The sequence below is a fragment of the Podospora pseudocomata genome, chromosome 6 (genome assembly GCF_035222375.1).
Source record: "Podospora pseudocomata strain CBS 415.72m chromosome 6, whole genome shotgun sequence".
Classification (NCBI taxonomy): Eukaryota; Fungi; Ascomycota; class Sordariomycetes; order Sordariales; family Podosporaceae; genus Podospora; species Podospora pseudocomata.
In genome coordinates, this window is record NC_085890.1 from 2,492,401 (window position 1) to 2,513,316 (window position 20,916).

Sequence of the window (20,916 nt, forward strand, 5' to 3'; positions counted from 1 at the left end):
AAGAGATTGTAACAATATAAGTTTCTGAGTGTATGACAGGTATGATTCATTCTACTGTAAATTTTCCATTCATATAGGGACTTCGACTTAAAGATATCGAGCAGTTGATCTTTCAACTTAGGCATTAGCAATGGCTTACAATGCCATGTAATTTGTTCAATGAGAGGTGATGGCTATCCTTTCATGCCAGCTTGTCTTCCAACTCAGGCACGTTGCTGTTCCATATCGTTTAGCAAAATGCCCCTTTCCCCCGAAGGAGAATCGCGCGGCCTTGGCTGACTTGAACAGCCAAAGAGTGAAGCTAGCCCGCCCGGTAATCGCAGCTGGTCGTTTTCGCTTGCCTTCCAGAGTAGGAGAATGCCAATGGTAACAGGGATGGCTGTAGCAAAGAGATACCAGATGTCTTGATTGACCTGCATGTGGTGCTCATTATTGTCCGGGAAACTGAAGAATTGTGTGCCAAAGATAGAGCTTGCGGTGCTGAAAGGGATGAATATCAAGCCGACAATAGAAATGATCCGGACGCTGCGGCTGTTCATCATGCCGATACGACTATCTTGGGCATTGTTCAAGTGAAAAGCCTAAAAAGAGTTTGTATGAGTCTCTGTTCCACACCTGCTTCATTTGTACATACCAGATCCACTGCATTCTTGATCCTTTCGTGAGAACTAACAATCCTGAGCCTGGTGGAGTTGAAAAGCTCGCTCCGGTATCTCAACAATCGATGGGTGTTTTCCCATGTCCGATCCTCCGTTCTCCACTTGTTTTTTGGATCATGCAGAAGCTCCTTGTGTGCCGATAGTACCCTGTCAACTGCTCTAAGGATAGCGTCCAAGGCTTCAGTCAGGTAGATGGCGTTCTTAGCACTGGTATGAATTCCGTGTAAATCCAGGCTTGAGAGGTGACGAGAGTGTGAGCTAGGGTCAGTCGTTTCAAGTATCTTTGCCCGCTCAAACAACTTTTTCTCGTCAGTCCGTACGAGGTGAGTAACATCCCAAGCAATACTATCCACTCTCTGATACCAAGATGAAAGTGCCACGTCCACAATCACGTAGGGATCGTTGTTGACATGGTTCCAGGTTGAAGACAAAATGAATGTCACCAAAGCCTGGATAGACTCAAGGGGAGGCTGGAAGGCAAGGAAAGTGACACAGTACTCTGACTTCTCTGGTTCCACAGTGTCTCGTTCAGTTGGGGTCATAGGCTTCGGCTTCCATGTCATGACAAAGCCCCATTTTAGCCAAGGCTCATGTTGGTTGGGTTGGGAGGCTGTTGTTGGAATTTTGACCAGAAAGTGCATCCAAAGAGCTGCAATCCAGCGTCAGCAAACATCCATTATTTCACTGTAGATAAGGCTAGCGGACTGACTCTCTACTCCATTTTCTCCCAGTTGGTGTCCAAATGAGTGTGTGACACTCCGCTCACGCTCGGCCACAAAGTCGTCGGGTATGTCGTACAGCTGAATTAATTGGTCATATTCTCCCGATGGCGGACCTCGGTATCTGCCGTCCAGGGGCGCAAAGCTGCAAGGGACTATCAGTCTTCCATCCATAGATAACAGATTCCAAAAGAGGAAATTAGGCGTGACGCGACAGTCCAGCCGTGTGAGCACGCACATCATGTCAAAGTCGTACCCTCCCCATCTGGTCAACTCGGTTACATCTGACTGTATTCTGCTGGGACGGTCGTCCCCTTTTCAAGCCAGACACAATTAGTTTTGCGATACAGGGTAAATACTCAGAAGGAATGGTACCTTGTTGCCTTATCCATCTCTCAAACCGCAGGAAACCATCTTGTTGATTTGTTGATGCCATGGTCAATGTGATGTTGATTACAAGCCAGAAGAGAGAAGCGCTTGCATTGGAAGCTGAAGAAATAGCGGAGATGGAAAGTGGGAGATAGGGGGTAGGAGGTGGTTTTTTGGGCGTCTTTTCTTGGGAACACCAATGTAATTGCCAACTGTAGGCGAGGGGCTGAGCGGTGCATGTTGTGTCACACACCATGTTTGCGGACTGCCATCAGGCTACCAATAGAACAACATGGTTAACCACATGTTGGGCGTCTAGACCACGGCAAATGCAAAGAAAAAGGAGCAATATTGACACTGTAACCATGCCATTCCCTGTCCTAGCTCCAGACCCTGGGAGAGATTGTTTCCCGAGACAGCTGAGCCTCATGCGAACACTGCGGCGTTTCCCGGGGACAGGAAACTATGTATCAGGTAAGTGACCATTGTAATAGATAGGTTTTTCAAGATATGACGGAGACGTTGCTGAAGTGCGCAGGGAATATCATCTGGGTGGACCTAATATTTTGTCCAGGGCTCCGGACGCGAGACGATCAATAGATATCAATGTCACATTACCAATCTAACAAGGCTCTCAACATAAATACTCTTACCCTCCCTCTCTTCATGAAAATCTGTTGCCTTTGTTCTTTTCTCCTTGTCACTCTTCCTAGGCTTACTCAACTCATGGCATCCACTGGACGCCAGGTAGACTATCACGGTGCAGACATCCAGCCCGATCGTGATCGGATCAACGGGTTCCTGACTTTGATGAACGAGGTTGTCCCTCCAGCTCAAGTTCATTCGAGTTCCCAGAGCGTCTCACGACCTCCCCAATATCCTCCCGCCCCCCGACCAGTTGCAAACACACCAGGATCAGGAGCTCTCCCTGCCAACAGTGAGTCAACTTTCACATTACCTATAGAAATCATTCTAATTCAGACAGGCAATACTGCAGCACGTCCGGCTTTCACCAACAACTCCAAGCCCAAGTCGCGACGAAGACTCTTTTGCTTCTAGACACACCGGGTACCGCCATGTCAGAAAAACCTCTTTCTACGGGCTCAGGGGCGAGCTCCCATCCTAACCCATACCAGGATGTGTCCAGTTGGTGGGCTGCCTTCTTCAAAGGGGGCTTTTCCTGGCGTTGGTTTGGTGGACCTCACCTGTACTTTCGCCCCAACCTCGAGTATGCCGACTCGACACCGTTTTTCGTCACAGATGGTCTGGGAAGGGAAAAGGTGTACAACCAGCCGTTCGAATGCTACATCGACCCATTCACCGGAAAGATTGAGAAACTTTATGTCCAAGCACCTTCTTCCATTTGTCTCCTTGGCTCTGTCGACCCCAATTGCACCTGGAAGCGAACGCCTATTCGAAATGTGACACCGTTTCTCTTGCGGGTGGGCAACCTCCCCTTTCGGTTTATACCGGCCGAGAGGAGGGGTCACAGATCCAAGTTCACCTTTGAAGATTGGTGCATTGTCATTGGAATGTGGATCCCGTCTGTGGCAGTCTTTCTCATGTCGTGGACGGTGTATGACCCCTCAGGCCCCGTTGAAGGAAAGGATCCTACCAAATATCTGCCGCTGATGTACCGCGGCCTAAAGTATCCTCGCCTGGCCCGCAACATGCTGGAGAATCGGCACCAAGTCGCTCAGTTGCTCTACAAGTACACTTCCTGGAATACCACGGCGGCACTCTCGTCATACCGGACTTTTCGGCCAAGGTTCCTCAACTACCTGGTGCAGACAGAGCTTCCAGATGGCCGCAAGTTGTTCTCGTTTGAAACACGCCCGGTGCCTGACAATGACATCACCCCATTCGTCATGATTGCCTGGTCTTCGGCACACTATGAGCTCAAGTCGAGGGAGAACGAGTCCGGGCTGCCCCGCAACAACGAGGGCGACCTCGACGCTCTTCTCTCCATGGGCGTGACGGCGTCTGTCAAGTACTTTGGGCTCGAGCCTGAGAAGCAGGATCTACGTCAGCACCCCAAGGCCTTTTGGTGCTCTGCAAACTGTATGCCGCCGACGAAAAGGGTAGACCACCTTGGAAGAGTGGTTAATGTGGACGGAGAAGAGAAGGAGCTCCTTGCCAACCAAGATGTAAGCTCGATACTCCCAGTCATTGTGCTGGATGTATATGTCTGACTGACTTTGTGTACCTAGACCTACAGTATCAGCGATATTATTCGAACCGCACAGCATGTGGCCGTTGTGATTGGTAACCTGCAAAGACCCTGGGATCCCAACGCACTCCGTGTGTGGGGTGAACGAGTCTGGACTTTACCAGAGATTGTTCTTAGCAAGGGTGAGACAGTTACCGTCTGGCACTGCGGCACTCGACCTTCCATGAAGCCATACGAATTCACCGAGATACCCAAAGCCCTTTTCCCAACCTATGCATGGGCAGACGCCTTGAACTCGCGCCAGCTGATCGAGCACTACGGCAACCTTCACCTCAGCCATCTCGAGCTCGTCAAGATTGCTCTAGAGTGCTTGATGAGCCGCCATTTCCGTGCGATGCATCCAGGCGACCGTGTTTACGTCCTCATGGGTCTCTTGCGTATCCGGCCTCCCATCGACAGCACCGACACTTCCTTCCAGGCCTTTGCTCGTTTGTCTCTGCCTCAGGACAGTGATCGTCTCATGGAGCGTCTGATCTGTCTTTTGCCCGACTTTCCCGGGCAGAACTGGGAGCTCATGACAGACCAGTACAAGGCTAGCTTGTGGGATGTGTACCCAAACACGCAGATCTGCGCCATTGGCGAAAATGACACGGTGGTGATAGACGATGCCAAGGGCGCCCAGATTCAGTGGTCAGAGTTCACGCGGGTTCGAACGCTGCGGAAGCTGACGGCGAAGCGTGAATTCTTCATCTACTTCCTCATCTGGTCCCCTTTGGTCTTTTTTATCGGCGTCATCCTTGCAGCCCTGTTTCAACCGCCGCCTCCGATGCCGAACTCCATGTATTACTACCCAGTGCCTACCAACCCAGCCTACCAAGCGGGTCTTGCTATCACGGTCATCACTCTTCTCTTCTTCATTCTGCCGGCCCCCTATTTCCTCTGGCACATTTACTCTGGAAAGCTTTGGGAAGTGGAGCCGTGCTTCTTTGGACTTGAAGGTTATGTTCCCATCGAGGCGATTGAAGAGAAGCTGTTTGGCACCAGAGGTAGTCATGCTCGTCTTCAGTGGAGCACATGGGGTTCTCCTCTTTCTCGACACACCCAGGGCAGAGTCACTCGCGAGCGGTCGGTCAAGTTCAAGTACCAAGACGCCATCGACCCTGGAACTGGTATCCAGAATGCGGTGCCGGTTCTCAGTCTCGACGGGAACATTGACACGTATCATGTCGAATCGACAGACCCTACCAGCCCCTGTTCGCACTGCTCAAGCAACGCCAGTGGCGGGCGGTATTGTAGCTACCATCCGACCGTGGCTTCCTGTCAGGACATGAGCCGCAGCAAAATGGGCCAGATGAAGGTGTTCACGCTTGTGGACACCTACAACATGACCGTCACACTGTTTTATGCTGTCCGTCCTCCCACGGTTCTGGTACTCGGTGGCAGCGAAGGCGGCATGAAGCGTGCCATTGCCTGTTCCTTTGATATCACGACCGGAACTCTGTACAGGGAAACTGTCTTGAGAATCCCTTCTCAGAGTGCGGATCGCATGGAAGGGCTTGGCCGGCTTCGCCTCGGGCTGGTTCGGCCGTTCCTTGACAATGATGTGCGAAAGACACTCTCCAGCCAGCCCGTACAGCAGCAGCAGTCCTCGACAATCTTTCAGGAGCAGGTTACTCCCACATCTGTCCATGTGCCCATTGTCCACGAACCAAAAATCTGAGGGTCTCGATGATTTTCAAGTCGGGTTGCCAGCCAAGTCAAATTTCTGTGGTCTTGTCTTTCGTAACGCATATGGAATGTAATTCTTGGCTGTCTGAGTTTGGTAGTCTTTTCCATAAAAATATATTACGTACTTGCCTGACAAAGATGGCGAAATCTGGGAAGCCAAGTTAAACTTTGAAGCTATTCCCAGACGGCCAAGTAAAGTGGGTATTTGTGGGTCTGTTGGTCGCCAAGCCAACGCTGCCATGACGCGGATGGGGGCAAGACCCTGCGAGCGATGGTCTTGGCATCGAAAGGTCCCCTCCTCCATCTCGCCCGGACACGACTGGGCTCACTGGTCTGCGTGTCTGCCATGGACAACGCAGAGACGGGCAAGACAACCAATGTGGAAGCTCTTCTGCAACGACTCCGTCCTACATCCGAACTCCGAGCACGAGGTACCCCACCAATCAGCGTCACCGTATATCATCAACCTAGAAGGCCGCTTTGAACCGCGTGCACCTCTACGGCCACTTACTTCAGCACAACGACCGTGGCGAGTCCAGAGTAACAGCCGCCCATTGCCATGAAGGCTCGGGAATCGTGACACCTTGAGAAAGAATGGGAGGAAGGGGGAAGCGGGGCAATAGCTATGTCGCGATCTTGCATCTTGCCCCTCACCATGCGGGGTTGACGTGACGGTACTTGGTGAGGTGTGCGTGTCCATGGGTGGTATGTGCTTGGTCACTGTTGGTGTTTGTGTGTGAGAGAGAGAAGAGCGGGGTCGGCGACTATTCTAAGATCCAGATGCTTCGACCGCGATCTGCACCTCCCGTCGGACCCCTCCGGCCCTCTTTCCCCTTCGCACAGGTATGTAAGGCAGTGGCCCCTCTTCTTCTGCCGCCGTTTCCCGCCTCCCCTAACCTCCCCCTATTCATCCTTTTCATTGTCTTGAGCAACCTGTGGCTTTGCTTTCTCTCACTTTGCTCCAACACCACACATCACACACACATCTTCAAGTCTTTTTCTTCGAGTCGTCGACAAACCGCCATCATGGGAGAGTGCCCCATTAAACACAGCCCGGTAGCTGGAGGTGGTACCCGTAACCTCGACTGGTGGCTGAACCAGCTGCGTCTTAACATCCTTCGCCAGCACACGGCCGCCTCCGACCCCTTCCACAAGGAATTCGACTACACCGCCGCCTTCAAGCCCTCGACTACGATGCCCTCAAGAAGGACCTGACCGACCTCATGACCGACTCGCAGGACTGGTGGCCTGCCGACTTTGGACACTACGGCGGTCTCTTCGTCAGAATGGCCTGGCACAGTGCCGGCACCTACCGCGTCTTTGACGGCCGTGGAGGTGGTGGCCAGGGCCAGCAACGCTTTGCTCCTCTCAACAGCTGGCCCGACAATGTCAGTCTCGACAAGGCTCGCGCCTGCTGTGGCCCATTAAGCAAAAGTACGGCAACAAGATCTCGTGGGCTGATCTAATGCTCCTGACGGGCAACGTGGCCCTCGAGTCCATGGGCTTCAAGACCTTTGTCTTCGATGGGAAGCCGACGAGTCTGCATACTGGGGTGGTGAGACTACATGGCTGGGCAATGAGGCTCGCTACGCCCACGGCCAGGAGGGCATTGCCGGCAAGGGCATCGTCTCGGGTGACGAGTCCAAGAAGAGCCATACCGACATCCACAATCGCGAACTCGAGTCTCCTCTGGCGGCCGCCCACATGGGTCTGATCTATGTCAACCCCGAAGGCCCCGATGGCAATCCCGACCCTGTCGCGGCTGCCCGTGATATCCGCGTCACCTTTGGCCGCATGGCTATGAATGACGAGGAGACGGTGGCTCTGATTGCCGGTGGCCACACCTTTGGCAAGACCCACGGTGCTGCCCCTGCCGACAATGTTGGCGCTGAGCCCGAGGCGGCTTCCATTGAACAGCAGGGCTTCGGCTGGAGCAACAAGTATGGCTCGGGCAAGGGCCCAGACACCATTACCTCCGGCCTTGAAGTTATCTGGACTAAGAACCCTACTAAGTGGACCAACCAGTTCTTTGAGTACCTCTTTAAGTACGAGTGGGAGCTTACCAAGTCTCTTGCTGGTGCTAACCAGTGGGTGGCCAAGAACGCGGAGCCTTTTATTCCTGATGCCTTTAACCCCAACAAGAAGCATCTCCCCCGTATATTGACTACCGATCTCTCTCTTCGCTTCGACTCTAGCTTCGAGAAGATCTCTCGTCGCTTCCTGGAGCACCCCGACCAGTTCGCCGATGCCTTTGCCCGTGCCTGGTTCAAGTCTCTGTACCGTAACATGGGTCCTAGATCCCGCTGGCTCGGCCCCGAGATCCCATCCGAGGTTCTTATTTAGGAAGACCCCCTCCCCCCTCTGGATTACCCCGTTATTGATGCTAACGACATTGCCGCTATCAAGCGCGAGATTCTTGCCACCGGCCTTGCGCCACACAAGCTTATCTCTACCGCCTGGGCCTCGGCCTCTACCTTCCGCGGCAGCGATAAGCGCGGTACTACTAACGGCGCACGCATCCGCCTGGCTCCTCAAAAGGACTGGAAGGTTAATAACCCTGCGCAGCTGGCTAAGGTTCTTACGGCCTTAGAGAATATCCAGAAGAGGTTCAACGAGCAGGCTACGGGTGGTAAAAAGGTCTCGCTCGCCGATATTATCGTTCTCGGTGGTGTCGCTACCTTGGAGCAGGCTGCCGGTATCTCGGTACCCTTTACTCTTGGCCGCACTGATGCTTCCCAGGAGCAGACTAATGTGCACTCTTTTGAGCACCTCGAGCTATACGCCGACGGCTTCCGCAACTACGGCCATGGTAACGATCGGGTTAAGACTAAGCAGTACCTAGTGGATAAGGCTTACTTGTTGACCTTACTGCCCCCGAACTTGCCGTGCTCGTCGGCGGTTTGAGAGTCCTCGGTGCTAACTATAACGGCTCCAACCATGGCGTCTTCACTGCTCAGCCAGGCAAGCTTACCAATGACTTCTTTGTCAACCTCTTGGACCCCAACACCGAGTGGACCAAGGTCGATGACCAGGGTGAGCTCTTTGAGGGCAGGGATCGCAAGACTGGCGAGAAAAAGTGGACTGGTACACGTACCGACCTCATCTTTGGTTCCCATTCCGAGCTTCGTGCCATCGCCGAGGTGTATGGCCAGGCTGATGGTCAGGAGAAGTTCGTCAAGGACTTTATAGCCGCGTGGGACAAGGTCATGAACCTAGACCAGTTCGACCTCAAGCAGGGTGCTGGATCAACCCCCAAGCTCTAAAAAGTATCGGGAGATGGTATCTCATATTATGTCATAGATTATAATACTGTGAATAAAGTAATGAAAATGCCAAAACGTCTATGATGCCACGGCTTGAGCTTTGAGTTTAGTCATTGTTTGTGACAAGGGGAGTATCTCGGCTTGGAACAGGTAGTTCAACTCAGTATAATAATCTGTTATGGCCTCAAGGTCCTTGCCCCTTGCCATTTGGGTAGGAAAGGCAAGGCCTACTTATAGTCCTCCGGATCCCCAGGACCGTTCTGAGCTCCCTGGTCCTCGAACCTGTCTTATCTGTCTGCCTTGGCCGGGCACCTCCTTCGGCGTCCTGGCCACTGATTCCCACCAGTAATAGGTACATATGATTCCTGTCCTGCAGTCTTCTTGCAGCTCGTATGGGTCCTCAGTCCCTCCTGCCCAACCAACCCGTATCGGCACCCTGGTTCTGCCTTCGTGGTGGTCGCCGTGATGCCTCCGCTGAGCCCCGGTGGGCTCAGTTGGTTGCCGGCCCCAGATATTCTGATCCTGGGCATATCGTTGGGCTATTGTTGGTTGGAGTGTGTACTGTCTAGGGGCACTGAGTCGTGGGCCCGTGTGACACAATCTCCCCCTTCTCTAGGCGCGCCCTCGAGCCGCTTGTTGCCAGTCACTTCTTCACTTTGTCAGTTGGTTGCTCGGGGGTCTCTGGGCTTACCTGGGTTCTGCTGGTGGAACTGCAAGACGGCTGCTTTGGCTCCGTTAGAGTGGAAGTGCTCCCATGGTTCCCATGTCCAATCCTTCCTGGCTGGCCAACCATGCCACTTGGTCAGATACTTCACACTTCCTTGGGCAGAGATCGAATCCATAACTTTCTCGATCTCGTAGTCTTCAGGCTCGATAGGGGCTGCCTCCCGCAGGACCCGGCGAACGTCAGGTTCTCCCTGATTGCCGGCGCGGTAGGGTTCTATGAGCGAGACGTGGAATGAGTTATGAATTCGCCAGCCCTCAGGAAGCGTGAGTCGGACGGCGGTGGGTGATATAACCTTCTGGATCTTGAATGGTCCGAGCATCTTCTTGTCCAACTTCTTCGCCGGCCGCTTGGTCTTGATGTTCCGGGCGTTCAGCATGACCAGGTCGTCTTTGGCGTAGGTGGGTGCCTTAGAACGTTTCTTGTCGGCCCAGTGTTTTATTCGGACACGGCTCTTCTCCAGCTGGTCCTTTGCTTGCTTGTGGATTTGTATCATCCAATGAGCGTACAACTGACTGCCAGGATTGGAGGTCGTACCGAGTGAGGGGTTGTGCGCGGCGGGGTGGTAGCCGTAGTTAGCAAAGAAGGGTGTCATTCAGACGAGGAAGAGACGGTGTTGTTTGTAGGCGAACTCGGCAATTGGCAGGAGGTCCTCCCAGTTGCTCATTTCATAATTGACGAAGGCGCGAAGGTAGACCTCTAGGGTCTGATTGAGTCGCTCGGTCTGTCCGTCGGTCTGTGGGTGGAAGGCGGTGCTCATGCGTGTTCGTACACCGACGAGTTTGAGGAAGTCTTTCCAGAGGTGAGCCGTGAATCTAGAGTCTCGGTCAGAAATAATGTCTAGGGGTACTCCGTGCAGCTTCCAGTAGGAGCGCGCGAAAATCTTAATCAGGTCCTCGGTCTTTTTCCTTTCCACCTTTAGTGGGACGAAGTGTGCCATCTTGGTGAAGGGGTCGACCATGACCCAGATCGAGTCACATCCATTTGACAGAGGTAGGTCAGTGATGAAGTCCATGGCGACAGTCTGCCACGGCTTGTAGTGAAGCTCTATTGGTTGAAGCAGCCCATGAGCGGAGTGTCGGGGTGGCTTGTTGGATTGGCATTCAAGGCACCCGCGGACATACTCTCGGACTGTTTCTTCCAGGTTAGGCCACCAAAAGTTGCGTGTAATCAGTTCCATCGTCTTGTCTGAACCCATGTGTCCTGCCACCTTGGTGTCGTGTTCTGAGATGAGGACATCCCGGATGAGCGTCTTGGGCACCCATAACCGGTCTTTGCGGTAAAGCAGTCCATCCTTGATGGCCACGTTCTTGCCGGGCGTTGATAATTGCGCACGGTACTCTGGATCCTGGCGTCCTTCCTTCACGACCTTGTCCTTAAATTCCTTAGTCCAGCGAGGGACTTCGGTCCTCAGGCTGGCGATGCGGGCTGAAGAGAGGAGGACGCAGGCTGAATGTTGGTCGAACATGGTGCCTTCGGAGTTGGAAAAATGCTTTTTCTGCAAGACTGACGTAATCGGCTGGTCTTCACTCCCCCCTTTCTCAGGTCGGTGTTGGGACAATCGAGAGAGGATATCTGCCTTCTCGTTGAGCCGACCCGGGCGGTAGTTGATGATAAACCAGTAGCTTGAGAACTGTTGGGCCCACCTTGCCTGTCTTCGGTTGAGCACTTTGGCCGTAGTGAAGTAGGCGAGGTTCTGATGATCCGAGTAGATCTCTATTCGGTGCTTAGCTCCCTCCAGGTATTGTCTCCATCGGTCCAAACAATCCACAATTGCCAAAAGTTCCTTGTCATGAATTTCGTAGTTCATTTCGGCTGGCATGAGCTTGCGTGAATGGAAGGCGATGGGGTGGAGTTTGCCATCGGCACCTTTCTGGGAAAGCACTCCTCCGAGTGCGAAGTCTGATGAATCCGTTTCCACGTAGGCCACCTTGTCGGGGTCGAAGTGTCCTAAGATGGGGGCGGTTGTGAACAGGTACTTCAGGGTAAGGAAGGCCTTGTTCATTTGCTCAGTCCAGGTCCAGGCCCTTTTTCTACCTTTGCCATGTCCGTCAAGGGTTTGACGATTGCGGAGAACCCTTGATGAACCGGCGATAGAAATTGGCGAAACCCACGAACTGCTGCATCTCTCTAAGGTTCTTGGGGCTTCCCATTTCTTGATGCAGTCGACTTTGTCCTGTGCCATTGCAATGCCATTGGCACCAATGATGTAGCCTAGAATTCCACTTCATGGACCCCCAATGACATTTCTGGGGGCTACAGCGAGCTTGTTCTCGGTGAGGCGGCGGAGGACTTCTTTCACAAGACGGTCGTGCTCTTCTTCAGTGTCCGCGTATATGAGGGAGGTCATCAAGGTACACCAGCAAGCCGACGTCGATCAGGTCCCTGAATATGTGGTTCATCATGGACTGAAAGGTGGCGGGTGCATTGATGAGTCCAAACGGCATGACAGTCCATTCGAAGAGTCCGTATTTGCATCTGAATGCGGTCTTCCACTCGTCCCCTTCCTTGATCCGAACGAGCCAGAATCCTGACTTTAGATCGATTTTGGTAAACCAGCGGGCCGTGCGGAAACGGGCTTGGAGCTCGCTGATGAGCGGAATTGGGTATCGGACCGGGATGGTCACGGCATTAATGCCGCGGTAATCGACCACCGGTCGGAGAGGGTCGTTCGGGTCTTTCTTTTCCACGAACATGAGAGGGGCGCCGCAGGATGATGTGGATCTGCGGACACGTCCAGTACTGATCATCTTCTCCAACCAAGGTTTTAAGGCGTCCAGCTCTCTGGCGCTCATGGCATAGAGTGGTCCCCACGGGGGCGTCCTGCCCTCTTGGAGGTCAATCGCGTGGTCCCATGGTTGGTGATCCGGGAGTCTTGAGGCGGCCTCGCTGGACATGATGGGGAGGAATTCTCGGAACTTCTCAGGGACAGCTGCTATGGCGGCTTCTGCCGCGGCTTGTGCCGAGGCGACTGTTGGCTGGTGACGGGTCTTCCGCATCGCGCGGCTGGTGCAATTTTTCTCGGCAATAGGAAGAGGAGAAGGTGATCTTTCTTGCGTCGCCGAAGAATCCAGCAGGCTGGTGTTGTTGGAGCCACCACTGCGGAAGTATTATGTCGCATTGGTCGTCCATAGCGCTGAGTTCGAAGTTGAGTCGTGAGAAATGATCCTCTTGATGTCGCAGGACGAGTCGGTCGGTATAGTACCTTCCGCCGAGGTCGTCTGCTGTGGCGTTGAAGGCCTGGATGAGCCGGGAGTGGCTCGTCGAATGAGGGCAGCTTCCAACGTCTTGCCTGTGTGATTGACATGACGGGGATAGTACTGCCGGGGTCCAATAGTACTCGTACTGGGTGTTCGGCATCATTGTAGATGAGCGTCATCTTGACAATCGGGCGATCGCCTGTTTTGGCTCAGGACAGTGTCGTTTGTTATCTGGGCTGATGTCGTTGCTCGCTCGTTTGATTCCGCAGGCGCGGAGGATGACACCGGAAGGCTCGGGTCCGCGTGGTGTGGCACGGGAGCCTACTGAAAATCCGAATCAGGTCGTCGTCCATAATCTCGGTGATCCTCGCGGCGTCAGTCATGATGGCATCGACTCGGGCGCGTTTGGTCGCGGATGGTGCTGGTACCTCTTCGTTGACTTTTCGTTTGGTGGAAAAGGTTTTTCCGGCGGGGCTGGCAGGTCCTTGCCGTTGACATCCTTTTAGCATAGCAGGACAGGGTCTGGTGGTTGTCTCTCCCGCATCGCCAGCATGCTATTTTGTCGCGTTTGCGCTGGTCAATGTCTGATTGGTCGATGTTGCGGAGAGCATCTTTGTTGGAAGACCACTTCTTGTCCTTGGCGTCAATCTTCGGTTTGTCGCCACCAGTCTTCCTTCCGTCCTTTTCCTTTTTGAGGATGGACTTTGGCCGGCTTGGGAGCGGTGATTCTTGCCTAGGCGGTGTTGGCCCAACTTCGAGTGCTCCGGGTTCGAAGTGGGCTCGCCTTTCCCGACACACCAGGGTTCGTGAGCATATTCTCGTAAATTTGGCCGGCCTCCTGAATCGTGGCGAAGAAGTCTTCGTCGTCATCTGGCAGGCCGCCTTGGCGAGAGTATACCATCTTGATGATGTCGGCAGGCAAGGTTCGGGAAACATGGTCCTGAAGAGAGGGACCAGACCAGCAAACCTCTTCGTTGAGATCAAGAAGATCGGTGACGTATTCCGCCGTGTCCCCCTTGTACCTCAGGTCTTTCATCTTCTTGAGGTTGCGGTGTCGAACAGCGGGGTCCTTGAATCTGGACTGGAGGGCAGTGGCATATGCCGTCCAGGTGTCAGTCAGACCCATCTTCTCCGCCGTCCTGATACGCTGCGCGTGGAAAGACGCAGCCTTGTCGGTCAGTAGAGAGCCAACCCAGTTAATGCGATGAGCGTCGGTGACGAAGCTGCTCTCGTACGTTTCTAGGTAAGCCTCTACCTTCATCCACCATGGCCGAAACTTAGACAGATCCTTGGCGTCAAACTTGGGCGGTTTCTCCAGATGAACTGGATTGACCGTCGCCGAAGTTGGGCGACGACCCAGGCGGTCAAGCGCATTGAGTAGGGCAGCGCTGATGTCTTGGGCTGGATTGGTGTTGTTCTTGGGTGGGTGCCGGTTGAAATTTGGACGACGGGGCTCATCGTCACTATCAGTGGATGAATCGTCGCCAGGTGCTCCTGGAGTGGGAGGGTTCCTTGGTGGGAGGTTGCCTCCTGTCCCTCCAGAGACGAAGGTGCCTGCGCGGGCAGATTGGTATTGTGTGCGGGCGCGTGTCGATTGTCCTGTAATCTGTGCATGGAGAAATGCCTCAGACGAAAGAGGATCCATTTCCCTGGGGAGTCGCACAGTGCGCGGGTCAGTCGGGATATCCGGCGGTATTCCTCTCTTCGAGGAAGACGTCTTGCTGGGAGGAGCCGTGGACACGGTTGCTGGCAGCGGTCGTTTGCTGGCAGCTGCTGGTGCGGGGGTACGCGACAGTCGGGTACGCACTTCTTCTATTACGGAAGCGGTATCCTTGGGTCTGCCGTCGCGCAATCTCTCTTCCAGAGAGCGAATCACCTCCTCGGTGTACTCCTGGAGAGAGCTTAGGTGCTTTCCGGCCACATCGTCGAATTTGGCGAGGTCAATTTGTGGCCGGGCGAGGAGTTCCTGCAGGGTAGTGTCGGTTTTGTTGGCGAAACCCTGTATGGCTTCCTGGGTGTCCCTCACGTTACTCGCCAATGCAGCTAGATCCGCCTGCTGCTTGACGGTCGCAAGCGTGAGTTGCTGAATGGCGCGAGCGCGTTGGTCGGCGTCATCAGTGAGTCGAGCGACTGCACCATAGACTTCGGTGGCGAAGTTGTTGGATGCCACCGTCAGTTTTCGGTGAAATTGTTCCACCTGGTCTCAGGTAACCTGGAGGTGGGATTGCTGCATACCGACCATGGTGTTGTAGAGTTGTCGCATGGCCTCATATTGATCGCTGACGCTGTGCAGCTGTTCAGGCGTCAGGGTGTCCTTGGTTTGTCGTAGTTCAACCACGGCATGGTAGGTCTCCTGGAGGGCTTGGTGCATCTCGAGGAGCCAGGCGGGGGGGTGTCTTGACGACAACATTGGAGTTCTGAATGGGTGGTGCATCTCGCATTACCACCTCAAAACTAGCGGGCTGGTAGAGAACAAGCGCGTCCTCTCCAGGTGGGGGTGTCCGTCCAGACCTGTCCATTGCGTCGTTGCGCGGTTCAGGTGTGGGTTGGCGAGATCCTTGGGGTTGGGCATGCTCGCCAGAAGAGGATTCACCGGTCATGGTAGCGAGGGAGTCCTTAAGTACCTGAACACGAGCGGGGGTGTTCTGGGTAGAGTCGTCTGTCGCGCGCGAGGTGGCTGCATCTGCGGCTTGCCTCGTCTCGGTTGAACGCAGGAATACGTTCTGGGCGGGAGTCGCCGGTGTGGCTGAGGTGATAGACGTTTGCGGATGTGATAGGCGTGCTGACGTAATGGTAGGACGACGAATATTATTGTCCACAGAATCGGTCTCGTCGTGAGAGGAGGATGGTGGTTGAGAGTGCGAGACTGAAAAGGGTGGTAAGGGAATCACCAGTTCTTGCGACAGGGAACTCTGCGCCTGGATTGGTTTGCCTGGGTAGTTGTGGATTCAGGTAAGAAGGGTGGACTAGGAGAATCGAACGAATATTCTCCGTATGACGAATCTGAGCAAGTGAAGTCACTATCTGCTTGCCAGTCGTTGCAGGGTAGGGCGGCTAGATGGTTCCGGTTGCTGAGTGTTCTGGGTGAGGGTGGTGATGACGATGTGTCGCTGTCTGACATCGACAGGTGGGGTTGTTTTGTTAAGGTCGTGGCATGCTGTGTATAGGGGTAGTGTGTTTTGGTGAGCTTGAATGATAACAGATTATCTGTGACAAGGGGAGTATCTCGGCTTGGAACAGGTAGTTCAACTCAGTATAATAATCTGTTATGGCCTCAAGGTCCTTGCCCCTTGCCATTTGGGTAGGAAAGGCAAGGCCTACTTATAGTCCTCCGGATCCCCAGGACCGTTCTGAGCTCCCTGGTCCTCGAACCTGTCTTATCTGTCTGCCTTGGCCGGGCACCTCCTTCGGCGTCCTGGCCACTGATTCCACCAGTAATAGGTACATATGATTCCTGTCCTGCAGTCTTCTTGCAGCTCGTATGGGTCCTCAGTCCCTCCTGCCCAACCAACCCGTATCGGCACCCTGGTTCTGCCTTCGTGGTGGTCGCCGTGATGCCTCCGCTGAGCCCCGGTGGGCTCAGTTGGTTGCCGGCCCCAGATATTCTGATCCTGGGCATATCGTTGGGCTATTGTTGGTTGGAGTGTGTACTGTCTAGGGGCACTGAGTCGTGGGCCCGTGTGACATTGTTGGCCTTGAAAATGTATATAGATCAGGCAGGAAATCCGAGATCGATTACACTATGGCTTGCAGAATGTGTCATTTCACGTTGCCTCCCCGTCATTGTGCCGGTCACATTGTCGACCGATTTGCTTCCACATTGATCGCTTCATTACATTAACTCTAGATATACTCCTACCAAGCAGCATTATTACGCCTTCATTGGCCCCTGATCAGCCGCCCGCTTAGCCTTTTTGGCCAGAAACTTTTGTCTGCACCTGCTGATAGGCTTAATTCTGCCTTCGAACTTGATATCCACCGGTGTAGTGTACCCAATGTAGTCAACCAAGACTGTATCTTGGGTGTCGAGGACGACCGGGTTCTTGAAGGGGGGGTCAAAGAAGTTGTCACCACCTCCAGCCAGGAAATCCAGAGTCACAATGCGGTACTCGGCCGCCTTGTCCAGGGGCTTGCTGCCAATCGTGACAGCAACGAGTTTGGTGGTAGCCGAGGCGTCAGGGTTGTACTCGATGACGATTCCGCGGCTGACCTGCAACAGGGAGGTGACGGGACAGCCGTTGACCTGGTTGACCTTGGACATGATGCCCTCAAGAGCCGACCAGAGGCGCTCACCCGACATGGAAATCTCAAAAATGGAGTTGCCAAAGGGGAAGGAGGTGAGGACCTCTCCCCGGGTGATGGGGCCTTCGTCAATGGTGGCGCGAACACCGCCAGCGTTGATGAGGGCAAAGGCCGGGGCCGTCTCAGGGGTGGTGTTGTTGACACGGTACTGGAGCATGGCACTGCGGTTTCTCAGGGTTAGCCAAGGTTTAAAAGACGGAGAAAAGGGTACATACTCGGCCATGAAGTTGCCCAACAGGCACTCTTGCTGCAGGCACAAGGACTGGTCCAACACCACCTTGCTCTCTCCCACAACCTGGGCGGCAAACTCTTCAAAAGGCTTCCTCCACCCGTCAATCTGACTTTGCAGATCCTCGTCCTAAGTTGTCGTGTTGGTCAGGTGGATAGGGGCTCCGTGGTAGTCCAGGATCCTGCCGGCGGCATCGTAGGTAACGTCAATGTAACCAAGGTACTCGCCCCACCGATACGCCTGCACGATAACCACCTCCTCGCCCTCCGAGTTCTCAACAATGGTCGGGTACTTGCCCACCGCACCGGCAAAGTCACCCAGCGGGGTGTGGCTGTGGCCTCCCATGATCAAGTACAGGCCGTTGGCGTTGCGGGGAGACATGGGCCATGCAGTATGCACCGATGATAAGCACAAGGCAAGTCGAAAATGCTCAAAATTCAACGGCCCGGTTCGAGCCGATAATGTTTGTGATGGCATGAGACAAAAGATGGATTGGAGGAGATGTTGGTCCGATTTCCAGGCAGCTAATGGAAGGTCTGGAAAACGGACTGGACTCGGACGACATCACCGCACTGTGCCGGGTACCTGCAGCATGACAAATTCTCAAGCGTCGCGTCAGAACCCATTGACTGTTCAAATACATTACTTGCGTCTTTATACTGCTATCTTCGGGGTATCATAAGAAATCACAAGTCGGCAATGGCATATACATAATACATAATACACTTTTTTTGAACGACAGACATCGAGTATAACACTCGCACCATTGAGGTGACCCCCCCCCTTTTTTTGTTGTTGTTTTGGCTTCCGCTTCGCCTTCGCGTCTCCCCAAATCACCATCCGTCTGGTTTTGCTACCCGCTCGGGCTTCCTGTGCTCATTTTGCACATTCGCCGCCACGGCATCCGGTTCCGTCAGCTCGGCGGTGCTGCAGTGGAACGAGCGCTCCTCGAGGATGATGTATTTGCTGTCGGCATCCATGTCGTTGATGGTGTCCAGCTGCGAGATGGACTTGTTGCGCGAGCGTCCTTTGTTCTTAGCATAAGATCCTATGGTGACGACGGTGTTGGTGCGTCCAGTGTTTCCACGGTACCCGCCCCCTGATTTGGAGTTGCCGCCCGTTGGACCAGAGGTGCCCCCGAGAGCAGAGTTGCCGAATAGCTTCCTGATGAGGGGGTAGAGGCAGGGAATGCAGGCGCCAATGATGACGCAGTTTGCTTCGATACTGTTTGCCAGGTTAGCATTGTCCGTCCACATGTTCCGTCAAGTTGCTTACTTTGTCCAGAGAACCACATCGTCGACGGTATACGTAAAGTCCACGACCTCGAGGAGGCCACTCAACGTGTAGCACTTGTAGCAAGTGATGACACCGGCACAGTATCCGAAGCCCAACGACGACGAAAGAGCCAGCTTCTTCCTCCAATTAAGCTGCAGCTGGAAAAGAACGACGGTGGGATAGATGGCGAGATAAAAGTCGAAAAGAACCGAATAAATTCCGAGGGCCATGGCATAGTCGACCGTGATCTGACGGTCCCAGCATTTGCCTGGGGCGTCCAACCACTGCGCACGAGCTGGGGTGCACTGGGCAAAGTTGATGACGAGCATGCCAATGGCGAGGAGGCCATAGATGACCGAAACCACCCACATGACCATGCGGTGCGCCCGGCCCGGGTTCAAGATCTTGCGCAGCAAAACCACCACGGCAAACTTGGGGATCGTAAAGGACGACACGCCAGGTACGAACGAGATGACGGTGTAATAGAGGGCTTTTTTGACATCTTCAGGGCTTAGGGTATCGAGATGTCTACCACCACCATGCGAAATGGCGGCACCAGCCAGTCCAACATATATAACACAGAGAGTCTAACGGGGGCCCCGGGTCAGCTTCCAGTCCATCCAAGCGTGGCTTGCTTCGTTCGACATCAACTTACAATGGAAAAGAGAGTGATGTAGTCGTCGAGGTAGATCTTGCCCATCGAGATCACTCTGCTGTACACTCTTGCCGCCACAAACACGATGCCCAGCAACGTCATGGCCGACGTGACGCCTAGGATGGTTGGGCCCTTATTTTCGGCCGCATACCCAGGATAGGGCTCCACGAAAGGGGGAGAAGCTTCAGTGGCAGACATGTTGTCGAAGGATGGTCGTCCTCGTCGTCTTCGTCACAAGAAGAAAAGGTGTGGGAATCGAAAGGTGTTGTCGACCCAAGATGGGTGCTCTGCTGGTCGATCAAGACCAGGCCTGACTGTGAGGAAGATCCAGACAGACGGTACGGACGGGGACGGGGATCCAGGAAAGTTGGGGAGCGGCAGGGTGATCTTTATCAAAACCTCGGGACCGTTCAAGATGGCGAACCAGAGGCCCTATCACGGGTAGGTCAACCGCCACTGGAAAAAAGGCACTTGGGGAGCGTCAAACGCAACCATGGGACTCGCTTACACGTCAGGGTAGCAGCGATGTGTTTCTCTGAACGTCTGACCGGTGTGATGGACGTTGGGGGTCCTGCTCGGCGCAACAGATGCAAGGCACCCGAAAACCGAACCCGGCCTGCAGGGAGCCCAGCGGTGGGTCACGGTCAGAGCTGAATACTGACAGTGGATCATCACGAGATTCTTCGGCTCAGAACCGCAGCATGAGCATCTCTGAAGGGAAGCACGGACAGGCCGTCAGCATGCGGCACACAACGCTAAAACAACTTGAGCTGCCATTACCGACCAAAATCCCAACGCACGGTCAATCGCTCAGTGCTTAACCCGAGTAAAGGGCTTTTCGGAACCACTCTATCCCCACCATTATCGCCATCGTCCGCCGTTGCTTCTCCATTGCACAAAGTATAAACGGAAATGGCCTCTCATGCTCTTCACTTTATCCGCACCCAGTGACATGGAAGGTGAACAATGGACAGGGCTCGGTACCTTGGCAGGTCCCATCAAGGCTTGGCGGTGGTTGTGTGGCAGGGCTCTGCTGCTGCAGATGTCCCAGCTGATTTCATCGGATGTTATCAGCGGAATCACCCCGCACTGCGGAGCAGGGATACGGATCGTACGACTTCGCGCTCGGTCGTCTCTCTTACACTTGGGATGATTTTTCTGCAGCGGTTTCTTGACTTGCCGCAAACAAGAGCAACAACAACACGGCACGGCACGGCAGACCAGAGAGGTTGTCTCGGCCCGGGATGTCACAGGTGGGGAAACTGTGTTCTTGCCGTCCCACCAGTCTCAGCAGCACAACACAGGAATTGCCGGTAGCTATCACTAGACACTCCACAGGGCTGTGTGTTGTAGTGTACGCTATCTGGCGGGTAGAATGGAGAACATCGGCCAGTTAAAAGAGAAAAAAGACCGGGCAAACACCGTGCGCAGTGTCGGCAGGCTAAAATCAGGACCTCGATCTCAACGGTCAATCCGCCAATGGACAGCACTATGGATAAGAAGCAATCTCTTCACCTTGCTTGCATGAAGAGCCCCGAATAACATGATTGCTGCATCCGGCCGACTGCAGAGAATACAACATGAGTGAAGAAGTGTCAGTCACACATTGAAGTGATGCTGGCA

General features: G+C 54.0%; 4 protein-coding genes across 4 annotated transcripts; 1 reads left to right on the top strand and 3 right to left on the bottom strand.

The window, feature by feature from the left end:
• Positions 1-9: 9 nt before the first annotated feature.
• On the bottom strand, positions 10-1,903 carry QC762_600060 (uncharacterized protein). Its single transcript, XM_062891700.1, has 5 exons — positions 1,754-1,903; positions 1,617-1,692; positions 1,369-1,523; positions 635-1,308; positions 10-581 (listed from the first exon to the last, which is right to left on the bottom strand). Exons 1-5 carry the CDS (start codon positions 1,812-1,814, stop codon positions 204-206), a joined length of 1,344 nt encoding a protein of 447 aa, XP_062740827.1. The 5' UTR covers positions 1,815-1,903; the 3' UTR covers positions 10-203.
• Positions 1,904-2,343: 440 nt separating this feature from the next.
• QC762_600050 (uncharacterized protein) lies at positions 2,344-5,818 on the top strand. Its single transcript, XM_062891699.1, has 3 exons — positions 2,344-2,684; positions 2,729-3,894; positions 3,958-5,818. The coding sequence occupies exons 1-3, from the start codon at positions 2,354-2,356 to the stop codon at positions 5,635-5,637; spliced, it is 3,177 nt and encodes a 1,058-aa protein (XP_062740828.1). The 5' UTR covers positions 2,344-2,353; the 3' UTR covers positions 5,638-5,818.
• Positions 5,819-16,703: 10,885 nt separating this feature from the next.
• QC762_0096980 (uncharacterized protein) lies at positions 16,704-17,744 on the bottom strand (the record flags this gene model as incomplete). Its single annotated transcript, XM_062884133.1, has 3 exons — positions 16,704-17,295; positions 17,350-17,492; positions 17,568-17,744. 3 exons carry the CDS (start codon positions 17,742-17,744, stop codon positions 16,704-16,706), a joined length of 912 nt encoding a protein of 303 aa, XP_062740829.1.
• A 452-nt stretch (positions 17,745-18,196) lies between these two features.
• On the bottom strand, positions 18,197-19,491 carry QC762_0096990 (uncharacterized protein; the record flags this gene model as incomplete). Its single annotated transcript, XM_062884134.1, has 3 exons — positions 18,197-18,587; positions 18,639-19,225; positions 19,294-19,491. 3 exons carry the CDS (start codon positions 19,489-19,491, stop codon positions 18,197-18,199), a joined length of 1,176 nt encoding a protein of 391 aa, XP_062740830.1.
• Between the last annotated feature and the right edge of the window lie 1,425 nt (positions 19,492-20,916).